Genomic DNA, 16,354 nt, shown 5'->3' with positions numbered 1-16,354 from the left:
ACCACCACACATAGTGCTGAGGCATTGTTTTAATGGAATTTCAAGCTATTCCATAAATTCTTTACTTCTTGGGCTCTGAGATAAGACTGCTTTTAAACATCACATTTCTGCTTCTACTGCAAAGTCAGTTACAGTTCCTGAGCTCCTCCTTTTTAAAGCAATGTAATTTTTTAAAACTGGAGAGACTGAAAATGAGATTAATGATACAATTAATTGCTGTGGGTTGTGCTGCAGAGGCAGCCTGAGAGGAGCACGACCTCCTCCTCCTCCTCCCCAATATCTGCCCCTTTAAATGAAGGGAGCTGGAGGAGCTCGCTGTCCCCGCCCCACACGGATTTCTCTGGAATGCCTGCAGCATTCCTGTCAGGACTTACATCATGCATAGAGTCCAGCAGTTTAGTCAGTTGATAAAATCGCTGCCAGTTCTGGCTGGAGTTCCCTTCCCTCTTGACGATGGCCTTGCCCAGCTCCTTGATGTACGTCATGCGGATCTCCTCAAACAGGGACTGGCTCTTCAGGCCTTCCTTGGGAACTGCAACATGGACACCAACCCTCACAACACTGCAAAACTCAACTGTCACACGCTCTGAGTTCTCTTACATTAGTTACACACAGAGGGAATCTTCATCAAGAGCTGCAGTGATAGGACAAGGAGCAAGAGGGGAAATTTAGGCTAAAATATGGAATTCTTCCACGTGAGGGTGGGGAGGCCCTGCCAGAGGCTGTCCAGAGAAGCTGTGGCTGTCCCTGGATCCCTGGATGTGTTTAAGGCCAGGGTGGAATGAGGTGAGCTTTAAGGTCCCTTCCAACCCAAACCATTCTGTGATTCTGTGAAAATGAGTGAAAGAAAAAGGACCTGGACTGACTGAAGTGACAGCAGAGAGAGAAGGAGAGAGCAGGATGGGACAGTGACCAGCCAAACACAGAGCACAGGCCTGCTGAAAATAAAAAATAAAAGCCTCCAAAGGTATGCCACCAAAAAACAGCGGGAAGGGAACTGCACCACAGAGGCAACACCCAGCCCTTGATGGAGAACCACCAGGGCTGGAGCTCCTGTGCTCTCCAGCTCCAGGGAAATGTGACATTAGGAAGGTTCCATAAAACCTCTGCGTGCCCAGGGAAGAGCAAGGGCAGGGTCACAGGATGGCTTGGCTTGGAAAGGATCTTGAAAGATCATCTGGTTCTGAGCCTCCTGACATGGATCAAGTGACAGCTCCAGGCAAGGCAAACAGACTGCAGCAGCCATGGGGAATCTGGGCACGGACACAGCTCCTCTGGGACAGCCATGGCACGTGGGGACAGTGCTGGGCAGATGAGCAGCTGGGGACAGCAACCCACGAGCTGGGGACTCAACTCCAGGTGAAGTCCCTGTGCCTCCTGTGGGGATGGTCATTCCCAAGGCCAAGGACAAAAGGAGCACGTGGACTCCTTCAGCTGCTTCCTCAGAGGCCTCTGATCACCTCGGGGAAGTGAGAGAGCTGAAGACAGAGGAGGGAAAGAGCTGAGACAAAGGTGACCAAAAGCACAACAGGAGGATAGAGGCCATAGAGCACATTCCCTTCCTTAGGAAATTCCTTCCCTGCACTTTCAGCATCTCAGAGATTCTGGAATGAAGTCTCCCATCTGTTTTGCCTACACAGAAGATGAAACCTGCCAATCGTTTCAATACTTCACGTGGAAAAGGTCTCTGAGCTACGTCTGTGTGTGAGCTACAAGTCTAGACCTGTGTGGGATTCCTGCTTCACTCCTCCTCCTCCTCATCTTCTCTTGGAAAACTTAACACAGAAACACAATAAACAAATTCAAATTGTCAAGTCGTGGATTAAAGAGCTATAGAAATCTCAGCTATTCAATTGCAGAAGTTCCCTGATGATACACTCACACAATGTATGTGCTTAACAAAATGAAGATGAATTGTCTCCCACTGGAAATCGAGTGGAGAGGCCTCGGGCAGTGCCAGCTCTGGAGGAGCTGAATCCTGCCAGAGCTGCCTCCTCACCACTTCTGCCATGGAAATTTCTCCATGGAAATTTCCAGCTCCTGTGAGGAAAGTTGGCCTACACCACACCCAAAACACTTGAGGAATTTTTGGGAGAGATTTCAGAATCAAACAGGAACTGTTTGAAATCTGCAGTTTCAGGGAAGTTTTAAGTTCCTACAAAGCCCACGGCCATGAGAGGCTGAAAGTTTCCTCTGAAAAGAGCCCTTGTCCCAGTTCTGGGCTTGGCAGTGAGGCAGTGCTGGGCACTGCCAGGCTGGGGGAACTGGCCATGGCACCCTCACACTGCCCTGCCCACACCATCACCCCCTGCCCTGACACGTGAGCAGTGCTGGGGTTCCCAACCCTCCTGCTCCTATCTGCAAAAAGCCCAAGGTGAACAAATTCTCGTTTTTGTGTAAGAATCAATGCTATTATTCACTGTAAAAATTAAAGATAAGGAATGTTTACACCCTCAATGTAATAAACTTAATAATATTTACTTTTCATCACATTTCAGGTCCCTTCCCTGATGAGGATGGTGCAGAATTACGGAAGTACGTTGACAAATCTTCACTTGCTCTGCTGCTCTTGCAACCCTTCAAACACATTGGCACCTCTGTCACTGCTCTGAAGCCAGGCCCTCGTGCCAGGCAGGAGCAGGAACACCTCAGCCCCTGCCTCAGGCAGCTCCCTCGGGATCCTGTGACCGTGGGATGGGATGGGATGGGATGGGATGGGATGGGGATGGATGGGATGGGATGGGATGGGATGGGATGGGATGGGATGGGATGGGATGGGATGGGATGGGATGGGATGGGATGGGATGGGATGGGATGGGATGGGATGGGATGGGATGGGAATTCCCAGGACACAGAGGCTGTGCTGGAGCGAGGTGCCCGGCTCACAGCCACCCCAGCACACTCACACACACACACTCTCAAATTCTCAAACACACTCACAAACTCACACACACTCACAGACACTCACTCACACTCACACTCACAGACACTCACACACACACTCACACTCACACACACTCACAAACTCTCAAACACACACACACTCACTCACACTCACTCACACACACTCACACTCACTCACATTCACACACTCACACTCACACACACTCTCAAACTCTCAAACACACTCACACTCACTCACACTCACACACACACTCACAGACACTCACACACACTCACACTCACTCACAAACTCTCAAACACACACTCACACTCACACACACACACTCACACACACACACACACACTCTCACACTCACACTCACACTCACACACACACACTCACACACACACACTCACACACACACTCACACACACACTCACACACTCACACTCACACTCACACACTCACACACACTCACACACACACACACACACTCACACACACACACTCACACTCACACACACACACTCACAGACACTCACTCACAGACACACTCACACTCACACTCACACACACACTCACACACACACACACACTCACACACTCACACTCACACTCACACTCACACACTCACACTCACACACACACTCACACACACACTCACACTCACACTCACACTCACACACTCACACTCTCTGTGTTGTGTGAGTCCCTGGACTGCAGCCCAGCCTGGGCTGAGCTCGGATCCCCGGAGCTCCAGCTCCAGCAGAACAAAGCCACTGGTGACCAGAGAAATCAGCAGAGGGGAAAAGCAACACTGTGAAAGGTATTTACACACAATCACTTGTACTAGTTCTGTTGTCTCAGTTTATTTCTGCATATTCTAAAGGGACTCTTTCTGACACTGCACTTTGAACTCTCACGCAGCACAGACAGAATTTACTAAGCTGTAACTTGTTTAACTCCAGCATATCCTACCTAAAGATAAAAACCAGCATGTAGCATATTGTACAAATCCATCTCACAGTATCTATTGCAAATCCACCACATACTTCTGCAGAAGCAAAAAGCTTGGTATTGAGCTGTTCACCTACTTGTAGAGAGGAGAAGCAACGTCTTCATGCAGAGATACTCCTCGTAGGAGACTTGGAGCCGGGACAGCTCTCGGGCCACCATGAGCATGTGTTTGCATTGTTCATACATACATGGGAGATTCATTCTCTGCCTGAGGAATAAAAGCACAGGAGTGAGTGAAGTGTCTGGCTATCTGCACGTTGTGGATGTGTTTTTCTGTGCTGCAGATGAGGAGCTGTATGTGAGCCGTGGCACAGCTGAGGATCTCACTGCCTGGTGCCACAGACAAACTCTGGCCCTGGGGATGAGCACTGAGCCATCCTGAGCCCCAGTGCCTTCACAAAGGGTCTGCACCAAGGGCTCAGCAGCAAGCTCTGCTCTCAGCAGCAAGCTCTGCTCTCAGCAGCAAGCTCTGCTCTCAGCAGCACTGCCCCACACCTACAGCTCCAGCTGTGGGCACTGACAGCAGCACTGACACCCCGGCCTCACCTCTGGATTCCTGCACCAAGGAGCAGCAAAGTGCACACGGGGTAATGCTGCATGAAACAGCAGTAAGGGCAATGCTGGGCTGTGGGATGTTTTCAGGGCACTTGACACAAAGCCACCACTTGGCCGGGTGGCAAACGCTGTCCCAGCCCCTCTGGGCTGCACCAGAGGGCATCTCACATATTTTAAATTAAGTTATTTAAACCCATTCTCTGCCAGGGCTCAGCAGCTTTCCTCATGTAAAACTGTGCCCGTTTCTGGGCAGAAGGTTAAAATAAACATTATGAAAGGGGTCAGCCTGTCGTTTGTTTCTGCCTGCTGGGAACAGAACCCCGTCCACACGGCCGAGGATCCAGAGAAGACACAGAGCTTTGGGGCAGTGCTGAGGCCACACAAGCTGGAGTTCCCAGGACAGGGGATCAGCCCCAGCCCCGTGCTCAGCCAGGGCAGCTCTGTGCCCCGTGTCAGGGCACAGGGAGCCTGATCCACCTCGTCCCAGTGCTGGCACAGCTCTGGGAACGGCTCCCAGCCAGGCCCATCCTGGCCAGGGCACATCAGATGATCTCAGCTGGCACAGGAGCTGTTCTGGGGACACAGATGAGGACAAGGGCAGGGCTCAGGGCTCTGCCTGCTCAGGATCCCCCCTCTGCACAGGGCACTCACCAGCCCCACACACAAAGCAGTGTAACACCTCCTGGGCTGCTACACTCAGCTCATGGAAACACACCACACATCTGCCTTCTCAGCTGAACTGCCACTGAACAGCCTGCTCCACCCTAGCCCCCTCCTCAGCCCCTAAAACACCCACCCTGTGTCCCAGCCCAGGCCTGGCAGCACCTGGGGCATGGGCATGGGCATGGACACAGGATGGACACAGGATGGACACAGGAGGGACACAGGAGGGACACAGGATGGATATAATAGCATGGACACAGGAGGGACACAGGATGGACACAGGATGGACACAGGAGGGACACAGGATGGACACAGGATGGACACAGGATGGACACAGGATGGATATAATAGCATGGACACAGGATGGACACAGGATGGACATGGGATGGATACAGGATGGACAGAGGATGGACACAGGATGGGCACAGGATGGACACAGGATGGGCACAGGATGGGCACAGGATGGACACAGGATGGACACAGGATGGACACAGGATGGGCACAGGATGGACACAGGATGGACACAGGATGGGCACAGGATGGACACAGGATGGACACAGGATGGACACAGGAGGGACACAGGATGGATATAATAGGATGGGCATAGGATGGGCACAGGATGGACACAGGATGGACACAGGAGGGACACAGGAGGGACACAGGATGGACACAGGAGGGACACAGGATGGACACAGGATGGACAGAGGATGGACACAGGATGGACACAGGATGGACACAGGATGGACACAGGATGGGCACAGGATGGACACAGGATGGACACAGGATGGACACAGGATGGACACAGGAGGGACACAGGATGGACACAGGATGGACACAGGATGGATATAATAGGATGGGCATAGGATGGGCATAGGATGGACACAGGATGGGCACAGGATGGGCACAGGATGGGCACAGGAGGGACACAGGATGGGCACAGGATGGACACAGGATGGACACAGGATGGACACAGGATGGACACAGGATGGACACATGGGCGAGGGAAGCACGGCAGGGTTTGCACAGCTCCCAGTCACTGGGTTCAGCAGAGCTGCACAGCACCAAACCCCAGGAAACAAGATGCTGCTGTTCTGAAAACCAGATGGCACCGACTCCACACAAGGAGTTACAAAAGAATGTCGGGGAAAAAATGTGGGGAAAAAGGGAACTGCCAAAACAGTGCTCACAGAAGTGCCAGCACTTGTTTTGCTGTTCAAAGGCAGCAGCACAGGCACCCTGCACAGCACGGGACATCAGCAGCACGAACGCGTGACCTCACTCCTCCCTGCAAGGAGCTCCAGTGACGAGCAAGGAACCAGAGGCAAAACCCCGGGGCCCAGGACTTCCAGGAACTCTGCCTCAAGCTGGACAGCAATGAAATGGCATCTGCTACTCCATGAACACAACTGTGCATCGTCACTCTGCTCACTGTAATTTTGGGCACCCTGTGTCATACCCAGGGGACGAAAGCTGAGACAGAACCAGTGCCAGTTCCAGCAGGGCATGTTTTCAATCACAAACTGGGGAAACAGTTATACAATACTGCAAAATCACAGGTTTAAACCCTTTCCAAGTACTAAATAATGGCCTAAAGCCTAAGATTTATTCAGCTGCCAAACTTTTCAACAGCTTGAATCAAGTTTCATGTGTGTGTGTATAAAAACACGTATAACATATATAAAATTGCCAGCTAGTATAGACATACCTCCATAAAAAATAAATAAATTCTAGGAGTACAGACATAAAAGTGGAATATTCAATAAATATCCCATTTTTAGGAGAAGACTGAGTAAATGACTAGTATGGCAGTTTAAGACATAAGAAGAGAATTTAATCCTCTTTCCCACCACAGACTACGAGCTACTGGATGTTGTTACTCCCTGTAAATAGCAGTAAATACACAGGAACACACTGGACAGGGCTGGCACAAGGATAAATGCATGAAGGACTGATGTTGCTCAGATGCTTGAGCAGATACATGAGGCTAAAGAAAGTCTAATTAATCCCATAAAGAAATCAGTAACTGTAGTTATGTCCAACTGAACCACCAGGTCCTGGAGACCCCTCAGAGATGGAGTTTCCCTTCGTGAAGCTGAAGACACTGAACTGTTCTGAGCACGAGGGTAAGTCTCAGAAATGGAATAAATGGTTTCTAAAGCCCATCTCACACCCAAGGAGAATTAACCAGGATTTAACCATGGCTCCCTGTAGCCATGGCAGTGGCTCTGTGCTCGGGTGTGGGTTTTACCCCTGCCCTGGGCACAGCTCATCACCCAAACCCAAGGGTGTTTATTTTTGTCTGCCTGCCCTGGCCACCCCCAGCCCCCAGCTCTCCCCTGCAGGGCTCTCGTGTCTCACTTGGTGTTTGTCAGGTTTTACCCCGAGGTGGCTCTGTTTTATTGAGGGATGGGACATAAAAAGTTACGACCGGAGGGTTTTATGGAGAGCCTGGAGCTCACTGGAAGGAACTGCAGCGCTCTCAGTCAGCTCAGTGTTTTATTGAAAACAAATGTCACTCTGATCTACGACTCACCAAACTGGAGCTGGAAGGAATTTGGGAAATACTGCTTGCTGTAACAGCATTACCCTTTCATTTCTGGGGGTTTTCAAGAGTTCCAACACCTAGCACTGAAGCTCTGTGGTTTTGACCCACTGATAAAACAGCAGGAGACCTCTGACTTACAGCAAATTAGATGTTATTGCACTTAGTGACAACATCAATTATTTCAATTCCACCACACAGAGACTATTCTGCTCCAGGGACACATTCTAAGCACTTTAATAAACAGAAGTACACAGATGGGCCCTCACCTGCCATCTCCTCCTCAGCCTTTTTAGAAGAAATTATTATTATAAGGCAATGATTACAGTTTATAAAAGCCTGGATAAATATTCCCAATAAAAAAAAGCAAGGGAATAAATAAACATGAAATATAAATCGCTGATCCCACAGAAAATGTAAAAATCATTAATTTGTTTACAACACAGAAAGTATTTGGGAGATCTGATTTTGAAATTATACAGGACCAAAAATATTAAACTGTGCCAAAGCAGGCTAAAGGTATTGCCTTCATATCAAAACCAGGAAACAGACACGTGAATAAGATCCAATCACTTCAACAATCCCAAATTCCCTGTTCCCCTCTTCTACAGCACAAAATTACTGCACAACATAAACCTGGAAAAATACAAGGAAAATGATGTGTGGTGCAAGAAAAAACATGTTCAAGCATTCCACCACATTCAACTTTGCTTGAAAGCTAACAAGAAAGTTCACAAGAAAACACAAATCAGGCAGGTTGTTCCATCTCTAACCTTGTCTTTTCAGCCTTAATTTCATCAGATCAGACAGAAATGTTTCACTCTGGCAAACTTGTGAGGCCATATTGCCACTTTGATACACTAAACAGACAGAACATTATGCAATTTGCCAAACTTTTCTCTCCATCCCAGGCATATTTTTAGCTCTGACTGTGTTGGCTCTGATAATATGAATGATTCTAGTGAATGGTGCAGAACAGTCACAATATGGAATGTTAAAGCACAAACACCTCCCACAAAAACTTCTGGATATAAATACCCTTAATATCTCAATTACCTTCCGTTTGACTTAGTGAAAAACGCTAAGCAAGCTGCTGGAAAAAAACAAGTGGGAAAGGAGAGGCTGCTGTGGGATCTCTGGGAGGATTCAGGATCCACCCCCGAGGCAAAGCCCAGTGCCAGCAGCTCCTACTCACTCGTTAATGATCAGGTCTGGAGCAAAGCACAGCAGGTTGCCATTGGACTGCTTGTAGGATCTCCAGCCCAAAGCAAAAGCCATCAGGAACATCCAGGAGTACTGCAGAAGGGTCATTTGGTCATCCAGGTGCAAATTTCGGAAACCTGGAGAAATAAAAATGGAGGGGGGACGGTGTCAGTCGTAAAAAAGCAAGAAAGGACAGAAGATTTGCGTGACTTGGAAAAGGAGCAGAGTTATGAGCAGCACAACTGCTGTGTTATCAGTGCATAGGTACTACAGGGAGTAAAAGGGATGTAATATTAAAAGATCACAGAACAGATGTGTGTGGTTATCTGGAACGGATGGTCAGTCAGATACATCACAAAAGGCAGCAATTATAGCTCACATACACTGTAATTCACTGGGCTGCCTTCCAAAAACAACAGGGTTAGCTCCTTTTCACGAGAGCAGTCTGCTGGACAATAAAGGATTTGATATCAATTTTTGTTCTTATTCAACAACAATTGCACACTGAACCTACAAAGTAAGTAGTGCATTAGTTACCAGCATCACTGCTTCTAATCTCACATGCAGCATGATCAGAGCCAACTGAACAGGGAGGAAATGAGTAAAACCTGACAATTGGTCCCTCAAAGAGTCTGAAAATGCCACCAGCTTTGGATTTGCAGCACCAGCTCCTATCAGATCCAGCCTACACTCAGCAAGAAACCATAGTGCCACACGGAGCCATTATTAGAGCCTGAATACAAGTTGATTTTATCTATTTTTATTAAGCATCTGACATCTAAAGAGCTCATAACATCTAAAGAGCTGCTTCCTGAAGCTGTGCCAAGAGACAGAGCCAGTGGATGAACGTGTAACAAACTTGGTGGGTCTAAACACAGCCCCTGGCTTTGGAGTTACCAGGAATGACCAGCTACCGCCCCTGAAATACAAAGAAAGGGTTTGAAAGTGATTCCAGTCTTTCTGGGTCAAACCTTGCAATCTGTGCTCAAACCCTCCCCAAGAAAAGATTATTTTGAAATCCCAACTAAAGGGTTTGGCAAGGAATGCTGGCGTGCTGTCAGCATGGCTGATGGGCTACAACCAGGAGCAGGATATACAAATTAAACACTCATGAGGAACCACCTCAGCAAACAAAAGAAAGGAGATAAAAATGATAAGAATAGTTTCTATTAATGTAGCTATTAAAGAGAAGATTGGCATTTTCATTGAGAGCATAAGCTCTAACCTGAAGGGTTTGGCTAATTACAAAAACTGCTCAGCAGAGATGATGAACAGAGAAGTGTTTTATAAAAAAATGGAATCTAAATCTGGATCTGGGAATACCAGATGGTCTCCCAAAAACCTGTCCCAGAAGGAAGTGTGTGCATGTGGGCCTCTCCTAGAGCAGACTGATCTAATTCAGCACGAGTGCCCAGTGCAAACAGCCCTGACACAGAATGCCAGAATCACTGAGGTTGGAAAAGTCCCCCAAGATCACTGAGTCCAACCTGTCCCACCTGTCCCACCTTGTCAACCAGACCCCACACAAATCTCTCCAGTCACATCTCTGCTGGACATAGCTGCATTTGAGTTTTCCAGCCTTTCCTTCCCACTGGTAATTTATTTCCCCTGCTCAAAGAGACACAGTTATGACTCATAAATCTCATTATCAGGCCTTTTTCTTTTTTTTTTTTTGGCAGACCTGTTATGTGATGTTATTTTTGGGCAACCTATGCGTCATGGAGGTGTTTTTGCCAGGGTTTTTGAGAACAGGTAGTGAACAGCACTGACAGGGGAGAGAGGGAGATAAACACTGGGCTTTGTTCTGTAGGAACAAACATCTTCAGCTCAAGCCCTTGGCCCTGGCCTCTCCAAGACAGTTGCCACGTGTCACGTCCAAGGCTGAGATCTGACATCACTTCTTCCTTGTCTCACCGTGTCTTTAGGTGGGAGCCAAAACAGCAGCAAACCTCCCTGTTTGCCCAGGTAAGAGTCAGTCTGAACAGAGCTGGAGAGAAAATCACACCTTGACTTCCACCCTGGAGCTGGACAGTGAGGGGGAGTCAGGAAAGATCCACCCAGGAACTCAGACCAATGAGCCAGCACAGAGATATTGGGCTGCACAAGTCAAGAGAACCTCATGGCTAAAAATATCCAAGAAATAATTGTTTACTGCCCAGAGCAGCTGTGGGTGCCCCTGGATCCCTGAAGTGTCCAAGGCCAGGCTGGACAGGGCTGGAGCAGCCTGGGACAGTGGGAGTTGTTCCTGCCATGGCAGGGTGGCACTGGATGGGCTTTAGGGTCCTTCCAACCCGAGCCATCCTGGCATTCTGTGAATCTGAGGTGGAGACAGAGCTAATACAAACAATTCTCTGTAATACTTTTACAACAAACACCCATTTAAAGAAGAATTTTAATATTCAATGGTCAAAGTGTTTGAGTAAAATGACCTAATTTGTGGCAAACAAATGTTTGCACCTGAAATTTTTTCTGCTTTTCTGCTCCAGAAGTACCTGAGCCACGAACAAGCCCTGGTAGCACCAACACCTCATGTGAACAGCTTTGAAGGAAAAGAAAGGCAGATTTAGGTTGAAAAGGAAGGCTGCAGGCAGCACTCCCCGTGTCTGGCCATTACCTGGGATCGCCTTTGCCCACTTGACCGCAGCGACCACCTGGCGGCCGCCCAGCATGTTGAGCGTGGAGAGGATCCTCCAGCTGGAGTCGGGCAGGGAGCTGTCGTAGCCGGAGTAGAGCACCTCGGGCTCGATCACCTCGAGCAGGGACACCAGGGTGGGCGTCAGCTGCGGCAGCGACGCGGGCACGATGCTCTTGCTGCCGGCCGCCTCCGCGGCCTCGCGCGTGCCCGCCGCGCCGCCCTGCTGCAGACCCTTGATCTTCTTCTTCGTCTTCCGAGCTGCAAAGGGTGGGCAAGACACAGCTGAGGGCATGGAAGTGACCACAGGAGACAAACACGGCGGAAGAAACGCCAGCAGGGCAGGGAAACCTGCACGGCGTTGGCTCGTGAGTCAGGAATTTCATGTTCATTCCAAATAGTGAAAATAATACTTTACATTTTCATAAAAGACACATTTACGCCAATGCTTCATAATGCTCGGTGATGTCTACAGGCACTTCACAAGGCTGACCCTAAAATACAAGGCCCAAGCCCACCACTGAAAATATCTGCAGGACTGCACACTTAAAAAGGTCCTTTAAATACCAAGCATAGAAACTAGGCAAAAGAAAGGAAAAAAAAACTATATTTAATGGGTAAGAAGTTACTGGATCTCTCGAGCCAGGGAAAACAGGGTTTTTTTTAAAAATGCTGGGCAGGAGGAGGTTTTTCTCTTGCCAGCTCTCTTGCATATAAATCACTGCTGCGTAATTAAACCATAAAACTCATTCGCCAAGTAAATAAAACATCACACAGAGATGTTAACTGTAAACTACAAAAAGTTGGAGCAACAATTTTATTAGCATCTTGTCCCTAATGGAGTCTCCTGCTTGGCTCTGGCTCTCCTGGATGCAGGCGGCCACACGGAACTCACTGTTTAACCCAGACCAAAGGAGCCCAGCTCCTTCCCTGGGTGCCTCAGTTAATTAATTGATTTCTGCTCTGGAAATTCTGAGATAAATCTGTAGCCCATACGAGCATCACGTAATGTGGTCGTGCTCCAAGCTCCCCTGACCTGTTCAGAATCCCTGAGCACCCAAAATGCACCAACCCCACAGTGCCAGCACACAAATCCCCCTCCTGGAGCCGCCTCTCCCTCTGGCTGCGACAGAGCCTGCGGAAAACAACTGCCCAAGACAAGGAATCCTCTACAGACCTTGTACAAATCGCATTTTCCCAAAGTTTTGTAGACTGGCCACATGTGCCAAGCCTGCCATGAGGGAATAGCAACAGTTGATTCCTTGGAGCAAAGAGCTTCTTGTTATTCTCGTCTCAATTTTGAAATGGCTGCTTCAAAATCCTTTCATATTCTGGCTTTTTTTTGCCCCATTATCCGTGTTCTGAAGAGCAAATGAACTTTGACTTAAATTTAGAAGCACATGCCTTCAGCTTCCTGCAGACACCTGGATGGAGTATTTTCAGCCCAGAAAGGCTGATAAAATTATAATCAAAATAAACAGATCTGATAAGACAAATTATTATGCAAGAATTTTTATTAGGCTGTTCCCAGTCATGACTTAGATATATAGCTGTACCTCACAAAAAAAAAAAAAAAAAAAAAAAAGAAAAAAAAAAGAAAAAAAGAATAAAAAGAAGGTTGAGATAATGTATTTCCTTGCAATTAATTTTCAAATAATAAAAGGACTGCTAATTTAAAGGCAGCTCCTTAGGGCACGTTACAGGAGATAACCCCCACAGATAAGCTCAGCATGGAGAGAGAAGCATCCAAGATTTTCTGTTCAAAACAAACAAACCCCCCAAGCCCCAGGCTCGTGCAGCCTGGCAGGCACCAGGCCACAGAGCTCCCTCCTCCCTGCCCGGGGCAGATGGCCCCAGCACCTGAGCCAGGTGGGCGAGGGAGCTGCCACCGCCCCCGGCAGCCACGGGCACAGAATTAGAAACAACTAAAGATTCCTCAAAAAAGTGAAATAAATTTCAAGTGAAGACTGCAGAAAAAACTGATTAATTGCCAAGTTTAACTGTAAAATGTGGCATGAAAAGCCAAAAAAATTATGAGACCGTTTTTTTTACAGGCATAAAAGCTAACAATAAATCTTTTCTTCCAGCACATCACAAAGAGAAAGGGTGCCAAGGAACACCAATTAACGGTGGCAGCGGAAATGAGAACTCAAGGAAATGAAGGCTGGGGTACAAAATATCATCACTGTGCTGTGTAAATCTCTGGTACCTGCAGCTTGCTAGGTTGATTTTTTCCAGTCTCCTACGCCCCAAAAAACATGCAATAGAAAAAAGAAAGTTCCAGAAAAGGATGATATGCAGGGCCAAAGGGATGACTGATGGACTTGAGGTCTTTTCCAACACCTCGGTGATTTTATGGTAAACAAGACTAACAGAAAATTATCAAGTGACTAGAAAGGGCCACTTTAAACTCAGGACAAGAAGAGGTCAATTAAAATGTTGCATGATAGAATGAATGAATTAATTTTAAAATAAAATAGTTTTTTACCCATTACCTAACAGTGAAATCCACTGTAGGCAGCAGAAACTGAGATATCCCCAAAATTCCTGGAAGAAGTCCAGCAGGAAGTCAGGTGAGTGCAAGGGGCCCAAGGATTGATGGGCTGGATACTGGGATCTCTTCTGACCATTCACTGGTTTGCTATAACCATTGTTCATGCACTGAGGATGCAGCTGGGGACTTCTCAAAAAGAAATTACTGTCTAAAAAACATGCAAATTCTCTTTTAAACAGTCATTCCTGAACTGTGACCCTAAAATAGACAGGATAAAATAAATTGGATTTTAGTCTCTTCTGCACTTTATGCTGCCTCCCAGTTTGCTTTTCTGCATGACCACTTTTCCATCTGTTCAGATCTGTCCCAAAAATCCTCGTTTTCAGGGTGTTTTTCACCCTTTCACACTACTCTGGGTTCTTCCATTTTGTGCTGCTGAGTTTCTAGATTCCTTTTCCCTCTCAGCCATAAAAGCTTCCCTCTCCTCACCTTCTCCAACAACTTATATAACAAAATCCATCCTCCAGAACCTCACTATTCTCTAGGATTCTCTGTGCCAAAATTCAGACAAACCAGGCTGGAAGGGCTCCAGCCAACACGTGGAGAAGTGACAGGAGCCCATCATGGCTCTGCATTTTCAGGCTGCACAGGGACTGGAGCCACCTGGGCTAGGGGAGGGTGGGACTGGATGAGCTCTGACACCTTCCCAGCCCAAAGCCTTCCTCAGTTCTCTGATTCCATGGCCTGGAGCCACAGACAGCAATCCTGGTGTCCACTGAAAGTGATGCAGGGGGGAGAGCTTACAATGGGAGCACATTTAGAGTACAGTTAGAGAGCTATTCCTCACTATGGGAGCACTTTTCCACATAGATAAATACATGAATATCACAGATGTACTCTGAAAACAACTGTGAAGACAAAAAATAGAAACCAACCTTAACCAAAGTGCATTATTTTCCACTCCAAACCAAACCTGTGGGGTTTGGCATTATTTAAGCTGCCTTTAGGCTCTCCTGTTACACGTCCTTGCTCCCAGCCATGCTTGGCAGGGCAGTGACCTGTCCCCATGGACACCAGGAGGAGGCAAGAGGCCTGTCCTGCTCTGACCTCTGCAGGATGAGGTCCAACCCACTGGGAGAGTCCAGAAGCTAAATGCAGCTCCTGGCAGACACTCACTGCCCATCCATGTCCTTCAGGGATTTATTTCAGAAGCTGCTAGTGCAGGTGTTGGCTGTAGCCTCCCCTCCTGCACACACACACAGGGAGCAGCACCATCCCACCCTCCCCTGAGGAGGGGCTGTGCCTGGAAGGGCAGGTCCTGCAGGGAAAAGTGGTGGGAGCAGAAGAGGAAGGAAGGACATGCTAACAACAGACACCAGTCTGTGCTTCACTGATCTCTAACTTATCACTTACACCTCACCAAGGATATTATCACTGACTGAAATGAAATTCTGTTCGTCCTTGGAGCTGCCAAATACATCTTTGACATTTTTATTTTATCTGACAATTTTGATTATACAAGTACCACCAGGATAACTGCACTTGTAAGTGCTGCGTTAATCTCTGCTGCTCAGGGAAAAATAGCAAACATAAAATGAAGCTGACACTAATAAAAGTGTTTTATGCCATTTTACAACTGTTGCTAAATTTCTGGTTGATGTGGCCTTCAGATTCTCACGAGTCATTCAGGACTCAGCAGAGAACAACGATGTGGTGCTATGTTAAATTTAACCAACGTTTTCTAGAGAAATTTTGACAGATATTTAAGAAGTATCCACAGCATGAACAAAAGTACTTCAATTTTCTTTAGCTGGAAGGTGTAATCCCCACTCCCTTCCCTGTCCCCCATGGTCTGAGTGTCAGGTCACTCAGCACACCCTGCTACAGGTGTTACACCTCCCTGCAGGTGTTGTCCAAGAGCTCTGCTGCCTCACATTCCATGAGAAAGCCACGGCACGCATGAGCTGAGTGCACGAGAAACAACTCTGAGAAACAACCCCGAGAAACAACCCCCAGCAACAACCCTGAGAAACAACCCCGAGAAACAACCCCGAGAAACAACCCCGAGAAACAACCCTGAGAAACAACCCCGAGAAACAACCCTGAGAAACAACCCCGAGCAACAACCCTGAGAAACAACCCCGAGAAACAACCCCGAGAAACAACCCCGAGAAACAACCCCGAGAAACAACCCTGAGAAACAACCCTGAGAAACAACCCTGAGAAACAACCCTGAGAAACAACCCCGAGAAACAACCCCGAGAAACAACCCTGAGAAACAACCCTGAGAAACAACCCTGAGAAACAACCCCAAGAAACAACCCTGAGAAACAACCCCGAGCAACAACCCCGAGCAACAACCCT

General features: G+C 47.8%; 2 protein-coding genes across 3 annotated transcripts in view; both read right to left on the bottom strand.

The window, feature by feature from the left end:
- The window catches only part of NR3C1 (nuclear receptor subfamily 3 group C member 1), a 63,212-nt gene that overhangs the window by 4,669 nt on the left and 42,189 nt on the right, over positions 1 to 16,354 (bottom strand). For both annotated transcript variants that reach the window (XM_058848487.1, XM_058848488.1), the window contains exons 5-8: positions 11,479 to 11,757; positions 8,857 to 9,001; positions 3,979 to 4,109; positions 375 to 532 (exon numbers count right to left, since the gene is read on the bottom strand). In XM_058848487.1, coding sequence (XP_058704470.1) covers positions 375 to 532; positions 3,979 to 4,109; positions 8,857 to 9,001; positions 11,479 to 11,757 — 713 coding nt within the window. The remainder of the gene's footprint in view (positions 1 to 374; positions 533 to 3,978; positions 4,110 to 8,856; positions 9,002 to 11,478; positions 11,758 to 16,354) is intronic.
- Positions 4,116 to 8,850, bottom strand: LOC131583907 (keratin-associated protein 10-8-like). The gene is made up of 2 exons (XM_058848493.1): positions 4,395 to 8,850; positions 4,116 to 4,356 (listed from the first exon to the last, which is right to left on the bottom strand). The coding sequence occupies exon 1, from the start codon at positions 6,371 to 6,373 to the stop codon at positions 5,240 to 5,242; it is 1,134 nt and encodes a 377-aa protein (XP_058704476.1). The 5' UTR covers positions 6,374 to 8,850; the 3' UTR covers positions 4,116 to 4,356; positions 4,395 to 5,239.

Source organism: Poecile atricapillus, chromosome 13 (assembly GCF_030490865.1).
Source record: "Poecile atricapillus isolate bPoeAtr1 chromosome 13, bPoeAtr1.hap1, whole genome shotgun sequence".
Lineage (NCBI taxonomy): Eukaryota > Metazoa > Chordata > Aves > Passeriformes > Paridae > Poecile > Poecile atricapillus.
The sequence above is the reverse complement of the archived record's forward strand: the minus strand, read 5'-3'. Positions and strand labels throughout refer to the sequence as shown.